Below are 10,000 nucleotides of genomic sequence, written 5' to 3'. Positions count from 1 at the left end.
AGGCGGCGGAGGCAAAGAAATCCCAAGAAGAACACCGTAGAGCCGGGGTCCTTGCACTCAATGATGGCTCTCTCTTCACCAGGATGTTCAGAGGCGACAAGGATATGGGGGTCCTTCTGCAACTTCAAGGGATACATCCTGTTATGGCCAAGTGGGTTTTTGGAAACGTGGTTGGTAGTGGGTGGGTGGGTGGGTGTGTGTGTGGGGGGGCGGGTGGGTGAGAGAGGGTGTGTGTGTATGTATGTGTGTGTGTGGGGGGGGGAGTTGTTTATGTGTGTATGTTTGTGTATGCATACGTGTATGGGCGTGCGTCTCTGTGTGGGTGATTAATAACAATTATATGAATGATAATAACGATGATTAAAACAATAATCATGATGATACTGACAACGGTAATAGTAATAATGATTATATCAATAATATATATAGCTGATTATAATAATGATAAAAATACTGATTATGTGATAACAGTAATAATAATAATGGTGATGATGATAGTAATGGTGGTGATGTGATTATAATGATGATAATGATAGTGATGATATTAATGCTAATGATAAAAATAACAATATCAATGATAGAGCTTAATGATAACAACAAAAGTAGTCATAATGCTGCTTCTGGTAACCATCATCACCATAACAGCCCCAGCGGTGCACCTTCGGTTCTGTTTTGCTCGAACCATTCCAAATATTCGCATATTTACTATTTATTGAGTATTATCCGCCCTTCTTGTCTTGGGCCTTATCTAAACCCAGTCATCAGTACATTATCCTCATATATTCAGGGTACAAGAAATGAGTCATCATATACAGATTTCCTGGTATAATTAATTTATAAACGTCTTTTAACTGTTATTTATTATATATTCCTCCTTTTATTTTGAGAATCTCCATTCTCTACTTCCTCTCTGTTATTGTATTGCGATTAGGATATTTTGATGGTATCTTCTAGAAGCAAACTGTGCTAATAGAAGGTATTCATATTGATTCCATATTTGCAAAATTACTTTGCAGGATTTCCATTATTTGTTAAATTCTTTCCTGTTCATTGAAATCATTTAAAAAATCAAATCTTTGTAGAGTTTTGGGGATGGTTAGATTTCATAGTTTCACTCTATAGTAAGGATGATTACTGATTAACTTTTTATTTATTTTATTATTACTATTATTATTATTATTATTATTATTATTTTGTCACGTCTTATTAGTCTTCGGATTTTTTTTTTACTTGTCATGACTCTGCTCTTTCATTTTCCTTCTTACTTCAATTTCCTTTATTGTCTTCTTACTAATCATTTTGTTTGTGGGAGAATGATAATAATAATAATGATAGTATAAACGATTATTGCGATATTGATAATAATAATAATAATGATAATAGTAATGATAATGATAATAATAATAACATCAATTGTAATGATGACGATAATGAATATGATAATAATGCTAGTAATAATAATGATACTGATCATAATAATAACAATAATAATGATAACGATAAAAATGATGATAATGGTGGCAATGGTGACGATTAAGATGATGATGATGATGATAAGAATGAGGATGATAACAACCACAAAATGATAATGATAACAAAAATATAATAAAAGTTATGATGATGATACTATGATAATGCTAACTATAATACTATGATAATAATGGTAATAATGATAATAACAATGATGAGAACATTGGTAATAATAATCATCATTATCATTACTATCAACATTATTATTATTTGCATGATTCTGACAGTAATAAAAATAATGGTAACAAAATCATTGCAATTACTATAATCGTTGTCATCATCAAAATCATTATTACTAACATTACTCCTATAACTATTACTCCACTATCATCACAATTGTGATGATAGTGGATCATGTTATTATTTACGATAATAATTCTTACACAAAAAAAACACGAAAATGTTGATTAAATTCTCTGTTTCTTATCAAAAGAACCCCCCCCCCACGAGCAACAATGACAATGAAAATAAAATAGGTATAATATTGCTAAATCAGTGAATAAAAAGATTGCCTTCATGAGCCGTTAAATGTCACGAGCTGACTGGCTTTCGACCGTGGTTTAAATCACACGTGGAATATTGATAAAACCTTTTTGTCTTTGGTGCAGTGTTGGGAGGCAGAGGGATGTATTTTGTGGTTATTAGATATTTCTGTTTACGTACAAATGCGCACACATCGAAAAACATACATATACACACGCTCACACATGAACGTGCATGAACGTACATACAAACACACATGCTCATGCACATGCTCACACACACACACATGCTCACACACACACACACACACACACACACACACAAACACACACACGTACACACACACAAACACACACACGTACACACACACACACAAACACACGTACACAACACCGAGACGTAAAAAAAAAAAAAAAAAAAAAAAAAAAATCAATCACACCCTCAGTTCATGCATGCTTGCCTGGTTTCAAAATCTGCTTTCTCCTCCAGGTACCGCGACCAGTTCAATGCTGTGTGCATGAAAGTGTTCAATGCCGGCCTGGCGCATGAAGAACAGAGGCAATCCGAGCTGGCGTTACTGCATGACGCTCTGCATTTGGCTAAGAGAGACGCCGATGATTATGCCAGAGGGTGAGATATGCGTGTCTGAAGTTAGATAAGAGTGAGGCAGATTAAGATAAGAGTTAGAAGTTTAGTTTACCCTCACGGCGTTTTTTTTTTTTTTTTTTTTTTTTTTTAAGAGACCATCGCAGCATCATGGCGACTCTATGACGTCACAAAAAGGCGGTTTGAATGGAGATAACTATAAATATTTTAGTAATTCGTGCACTTGATTTGCTGTCAGCGTAGAGACAATTTTTTTTTTTTTTTTTTTTTTTTTTATCAAATAACACGAATATGAAAACGTCCATAATAAATTAGCGCGCGACCAACAGAGAGAGACCTAAATTCATAACTGAACAGAGGGAAAGTTGTCACACTCTGTCACTATTGTTAACATAGCCATGTTGGCTATGAGGACTGTCAGACCGGAATACTGTTAAACTGAACTGAATTGTTTCCCGACAATTGACTGCCACTACTTCCGTTTAGGGAAAGGGAAATGACCTTGTCATTGTCTACCTTTTTTTTCCGTCTTTCTGTCTGTCTGTCTCTCCCTCTCATTCTCATTTTCCTGTTATTACTCAGATTTTGACACTGGTAGCTACAAAGTCTGTGCTCCATCCCTTTCCTCACTGACCCGATAATTTCATTTTCTTACTTTAATTAATCATCGGGAAACGCAGACATGAATATTTATTACGGTTCAAATATTTTTTTTTAAGTGAATTAATATATATGAGAGGATTACTTTTCCATAATATAAGTAACATCTTGACTGAGTACCTCATCCTTATCCTATTTCAGTTATATTAACTGAGATTTAGAGTCTCAAACTTTACAATAAAATCAAAACAAGGCATTCGAAAGAAACAATGGCAAATTGAATATCAAAAGTCAGATTATATGATTGCAGTTTTGAAATTAATGATAGTGAATTAGTGAAAAAAAAAGAAGATAAAAACAAAATGCAAGGGATATTGAGACAAAGAGAATACATTGAATTATATTTTATTTTCTTAGCGTTTATCAATCAATTCAATTAATCAATCGATTGCTATATTTGCTTTCAGTTGTAAGCAAAACCAAGTCGTCAAATTGGCGGGAAGTAATTCTTTCAATTTTTCTCAATTTTTATACGTGTGGGTTTCTAATACGTCTCTCTCTCTCGTTAGCTCGACTGCTCTCTCTCTCTTTCTCTCTCTGTCGCTAGCTCGACTGCTCTCTCTCTCTCTCTCTCTCTCTCTCTCTCTCTCTCTCTCTCTCTCTCTCTCTCTCTCTCTCTCTCTCTCTCTCTTGCTCTAGCTCTCTCTCTCTTTCTCTCTCTCTCGCTAGCTCGACTGCTCTCTCTCTCTTTCTCTCTCTGTCGCTAGCTCGACTGCTCTCTCTCTCTCTCTCTCTCTCTCTCTCTCTCTCTCTCTCTCTCTCTCTCTCTCTCTCTCTCTCTCTCTCGCTCGCTCGCTCACTCGCTCTCGCTCTCTCTCTCTCTCTCTCTCTCTCTCTCTCTCTCTCTCTCTCTCTCTCTCTCTCTCTCTCTAGCTCTCGCTCTCGCTCTCTCTCTCTCTCGCTAGCTCGACTGCTCTCTCTCAATTTCTCTCTCTGTCGCTAGCTCGACTGCTCTCTCTCTCTCTTTCTCTCTCTCTCTCTCTCTCTCTCTCTCTCTCTCTCTCTCTCTCTCTCTCTCTCTCTCTCTCTCTCTCTCTCTCTCTCTCTCTCTCTCTCTCTCTCTCTCTCTCTCTCTCGCTAGCTCGACTGCTCTCTCTCTCTCTCTCTCTCTCTCTCTCTCTCTCTCTCTCTCTCTCTCTCTCTCTCTAGCTCTTGCTCTCGCTCTCTCTCTCGTTAGCTCGACTGCTCTCTCGCTCGCTAGCTCGACTGCTCTCTCTCTCTCTCTCTCTCTCGCTAGCTCGACTGCTCTCTCTCTCTTTCTCTCTCTGTCTCTCTCTCTCTCTCTCTCTCTCTCTCTCTCTCTCTCTCTCTCTCTCTCTCTCTCTCTCTCTCGCTCTAGCTTTCGCTCTCGCTCTCTCTCTCTCTCGTTAGCTCGACTGCCCTCTCTCTTTCTCTCTCTCTCTCTCTCTTTCTCTCTCTCTCGCTAGATCGACTGCTCTCTCTCTTTCTCTCTCTGTCTCTCTCTCTCTATCTCTCTCTCTCTCTCTTTCTCTCTCTCTCTCTCTCTCTCTCTCTCTCTCTCTCTCTCTCTCTCTCTCTCTCTCTCTCTCTCTCTCTCTCTCTCTCTCTCTCTCTCTCTCTCTCTCTCTCTCTCTCTCTCTCTCTCTCTCTCTCTCTCTCTCTCTCTCTCTCTCTCTCTCTCTCTCTCTCTCTCTAGCTCGCTCTCTCTCTCTTTCTCTCTCTGTCGCTAGCTCGACTGCTCTCTCTCTTTCTCTCTCTGTCTCTCTCTATCTCTTTCTCTTTCTCTTTCTCTCTCTCTCGCTAGCTCGACTGCTCTCTCTCTTTCTCTTCCTCTCTCTCTCTGTCTCTCTCTCTCTCTCTCTCTCTCTCTCTCTCTCTCTCTCTCTCTCTCTCTCTCTCTCTCTCTCTCTCTCTCTCTCTCTCTCTCTCTCTCTCTCTCTCTCTCTCTCTCTGTGTGTGTGTGTGTGTGTTTGTATAAGTATGTGCATACGCGTTCCTGTCTGGAAGTATACAGATAAAATATACAAAACAACATATCAGTCTCCCTATCTACTTCAACCCACCCACTTCTATCTGCTTACATATATATATATATATATATATATATATATATATATATATATATATATATATATATATATATATATAATCCACCGAATCTAAAATCACCACAAAACCTTCCTCAGAGTGGTAAAGAAGTTGGAATCTCAGGTTGAAGAAGTGCTAAAGACGGCCCATGAATTACGAGAGGAGGAAGAGGCCAGTCTAGGGGATGACCAGGTAAGAACAGGTTGGAATTGATAACCCAGGGGGGGAGGGGGGAAGGGGGGAAGTGATAAAGAGGTGATAAGGATGTGAGGTAAACAGCAGCGTCATGTAGGGAGGGGAGGGAAGGGGAGGGTGGGGGGGGAGTGTGGATAGAAAAATGAGAATAGTTTGGTGAAAGTATGCTGTTCCTAATGGTGATGATTTTAAAAATAGTAATGGTAACAATAATACTGATGGTTATGATGATAATAATATCAATAATGATGATGATAAAGATGGTGATAACCGTAATGACAATGATAATGATTATGGTGATCATTATGATAATAACAATAATGATAGTTATGATGATGATGATAATGAATGGAAGTAATAGTAGTAACAAGCATGATAATGATAACAATAATGACAGTGATAATTATGATAAAAATGATAATGATAATGATAATTATGATATTAATGATAAAGATGATAATGACAATAACAATAATAAAACAGATATCAAAGAATGGATCCATGTTGACACAAGAAAAATACTCGAGCACAATAAGATACAAAATTATCATCCAGATACAAAGAGCGATAAATGAATGAAAAGTGAATAACCACAATAGTTAGTATGTGTATCATTATATCACAATACGCATTTATTCCTCACCTTTTCGGTACAAGGTTTGTGAAACGGTATTTTGAAAAAAGAGTGATAGAATGCCCTGTTTTTCGCTCATTGTCAAAATTTTGCTTTGTTAATTGAATCAAAGTTATGAAGTTGGTCACATTTTGAATAATGGCCAAAGGATGATATAGTGTTGATGAAAAGAACTTTTGTACAGTTTCACTACTTTACTACTTTTAATTAAATTATATACTTTGTATCAGATATTACTGGAGTGAGAGGAGTGTTGTAACGATGTTATGGATATAGATAATTCACTTATTCATCCTTATTTTTCATAGCTATATTCTCTTTTCATGCACCCTATCTATGTATATGTTTAACACCCTATATGTCTATGCACGTATTCATTGCAGTTATCAATTGTGCATGTGAACTTCGAAATGCAACCAGTAGATTAATAATTTTATCCTAATTTGCCTAATTGAACTGTCATGTAGAAAAGTCTACCGTAGTGTGTTTATAAATTTTGTACATATGGATAAATGTACATTTGTTGGCATAACTTCTATTTCACTTTATTGCCACACGTAAACACTTACAGCCAAAGTTATGTGTTCACATGTCTGTTACATATAGTAAAGTAATACCATACGGGTTACAACATAAATACACTGAAAATAGACCATGTTGAGATTTTAATACATAAGAAAAGAACAAAAGACACAGTGAATATTAAAAAAGGAGTCTTTATATTTGTGTTATCATTGTTATCATTATCATCATTATCCCCTTAAATATCAACATTATTATTCATATTATAGGAATCAGTGATACGTTTTCTAACTTGACTATCCATATTTACTGACAAGCCTCCGTGTCTCAATTGAACGAATAGACATTGTAAATAAGGCACCCAACTTCACATCTCTCTTCATCTCTCTATCTATTTCCATGGGCCAGGAAGCTCACGCAGCTCGAGTAACAAAGACAGTAGCACTTAAAGAAGAATTCGAATCCAGCATCTCCGCCATTACTCAGGACCTTCTGAGTGCGGAGGTAACACTCGCCGACCAAATTAAGGTCAGTATATTCGGGTAAACATTTTTTTTTTTTATATCGGATCAAATTGCAACATATTCCTCTGGCATTCTCACGCTACGATTACAGATGATAGAGATACATATGAACAGAATAACATGAATAGCTTGTTTTTCCCGCCCGTGTCGTACATAGGTCAGTAGATTCGGGTAAACATTCTTTTTTATATCAAATCAAATTGCAACATATTCCTCTTATATTCTTACGCTACGATTGCAGATGCTAGAGATACATTTGAACAGAATAACATGAATAACACGTTTCCCCCGCAAGTATAATACATAGGCCTATATAAATATGTTCTCTTTCCACGAAGGATGTGGTCGGACGAGCTAGAGAAGAGCTAGGTACTCTGGTTAGTAACTTCCTTGAAGAAGCTGCTGGCGAACTCCAAGAAGGGCGTCGACTGGCTTATACCTTCTACTGTCGCCTGAGAGAGCTGACGTCTAAGGTAAGTGCTTCCATTATTTAACAGTCGACATATTTTTGAGGCTATTGGGATCTTAGAAAGGGTAAGGATAAAGATGATTAGCGTCCCGCGATGCAAAAATGTGTCATTTAGGTAATTACATTTAGGTGAACATGTGGTAATCACATATAGTTTGTGGTATCTTTGTTCTTCATATTTGTTCAACCCTTTGTCTTTTTATGATTCTGTTTTGATGTCGATATAAGTGAACTATAGGCAAATTGATTTATATTGATGAAAAAAAAAAAAAAATATATATATACATATTTACTATCTATGATGAATAAGACAATTTCTTCTATTGATACGCCTTAGCAATTCTTTGCTGCAGAAAAGAAATGTATAGCATATAAGCTTGATTTAAATATTCATAATGGAACAAAAACAATTCAATAAAAAAAGGTATTTACGAATTCATATATGCATAATTTTCTTTAAAACACTAAATCAAATTTCCCGACGTTATTTCATTAGGTTACATAGATACGATGTTATCAGATATTCTATTCAGCTTAGAAACGACTGTACAAATATATATAAAAAGAAAAAAAACGAGTTTGCAGATTATCGCAATATCATCACCTGCACGGTACAGTTAAATAAATGTCTAAACTAAAAATTCTAAATCAATGCAAAATTTGCAACGTTATGTCTGACACGATTCAAAATATAACATATATCATGTTTATATTTAAAAAAAGGTAATTCAATGCGATTTCTACAATAAAGTACCGAAGATGTGGGTAACAAGTCATACATAACTGTATAGTTCCGGTCTAATTTATTATGCAGTACGGCTTAGTGGGGAATGCACATTTTACTGGTTAGATAAGTGCTTGGCTATACGAGCCTATACACACACACACACACACACACACGCACACACACACACACATATACATACACACCCGTACGCACACACACACACACACACACACGCACACACACACACACACACACACACACACACACACACCAAAATCAACTAACAGTTTAAAAAAAAAATGTAAATAGAAAGTACTGCAGAGAAATTATATTATAATATTTTATAAGGCACTATATCAATTCAACTGATTTATCGTAATGATTCATCATTTTCGCTTTTAGTACCTGGATATTACATGGTTATTTTTTAATGAAACGAAAATACTTCAGCTGGCAATAAAAACAATTAGCTCAGATATTCCTACTCCTACTTCCTACCAATGATATGATAAAACTGCATTGCTATTTATAGAATATAAGTGCAACAGTAAATATGATTAGTCTTCACGTATGTTTACAGGTATTTGAAAAAGAAGTGTACAAATATTTAACAGACATATCAACAGATGCTTAATAAAGACGGCGTTAACAGGTTTAATAAAAATGATAATATTTAACACAGACAGCTTTACACATGCTTAATGACTATAGAATGGTTGTTAAAGCATAATAACTGGTCTTTAGTTTAGAACTGTGTTAACTGTTTTATTCCTAGCTGTATTTATCAATATTATTCGATTACTCACTTTATACCGTTTATCTATGTAGCCAAGGCTTCCATATGGAACAGGTAGAAAAGTATATATCAGGAAAAAAGTAAAGAAAGTGATTCTGGAAGAGAGAAAAACATTCTATCACAAATGACCAAAGAGAACGATTATTAGCATGAACTGATTCAGTACATTTCTTAGTATGACCCTAATAATTGCACCAAAAGCATTACTTTATGAACTCACTTCACATCATCCCTATATCCTATAGCTACTATCATTCCTATGCTTATTATCAGTAGCATCATCACCATCACCAACACGCATACACACACACGCACACACACACACACACACACACACACACACACACACACACACACATACACACATACACACACGCACACATACCCCCCCCCCCCACACACACGCACACATACCCCCCCCCACACACACGCACACGCACACATACCCCCCCCACACACACACGCACACGCACACATACCCCCCCCCCCACAAACAAACAAACACAAACACAGATTAAATATCCCTCACTGCAACAGGTCGCTGAAGGTGGTAACGTGAATTCCGGAGACGCGGACCCGAGAGCAGCCAAAGTGTTCGAGGGCGGAGATACCCTCACGGCGGCACTGGCGGGGATTCACGACCGCCACTTGGCACTTATCGATGCCAGGGAAAACGACCTGCAAGACCATCTTCACCAGTGGCTGACAGACACCTTGAATCATATTGAGAAGTGAGTGTTGTCATAAGAGGCAGGACTGAGGGGAATGGTTGAGAGGGAGAGGGAGATTGTGAGGGTGAGGGTGT

At 37.0% G+C, this 10,000-nt stretch overlaps 1 protein-coding gene across 1 annotated transcript in view; it reads left to right on the top strand.

Moving 5' to 3' along the window:
* LOC122265967 (dynein regulatory complex subunit 3) overlaps positions 1 to 10,000 on the top strand; it is a 28,482-nt gene that overhangs the window by 12,727 nt on the left and 5,755 nt on the right. Inside the window, exons 6-11 of the mRNA XM_086542925.1 lie at positions 1 to 151; positions 2,503 to 2,643; positions 5,427 to 5,520; positions 7,088 to 7,207; positions 7,542 to 7,676; positions 9,733 to 9,926. The exon at positions 1 to 151 is cut by the window's left edge and continues 56 nt beyond it. Coding sequence (XP_086399051.1) covers positions 1 to 151; positions 2,503 to 2,643; positions 5,427 to 5,520; positions 7,088 to 7,207; positions 7,542 to 7,676; positions 9,733 to 9,926 — 835 coding nt within the window. The remainder of the gene's footprint in view (positions 152 to 2,502; positions 2,644 to 5,426; positions 5,521 to 7,087; positions 7,208 to 7,541; positions 7,677 to 9,732; positions 9,927 to 10,000) is intronic.

The sequence above is a fragment of the Penaeus japonicus genome, unplaced genomic scaffold (assembly GCF_977035675.1).
Source record: "Penaeus japonicus unplaced genomic scaffold, GWHDUDI00000001_assembly GWHDUDI00000001, whole genome shotgun sequence".
Taxonomy (NCBI): Eukaryota; Metazoa; Arthropoda; class Malacostraca; order Decapoda; family Penaeidae; genus Penaeus; species Penaeus japonicus.
Note: the sequence above shows the minus strand (reverse complement) of the source record. Positions and strands in the feature narration are given on the sequence as shown.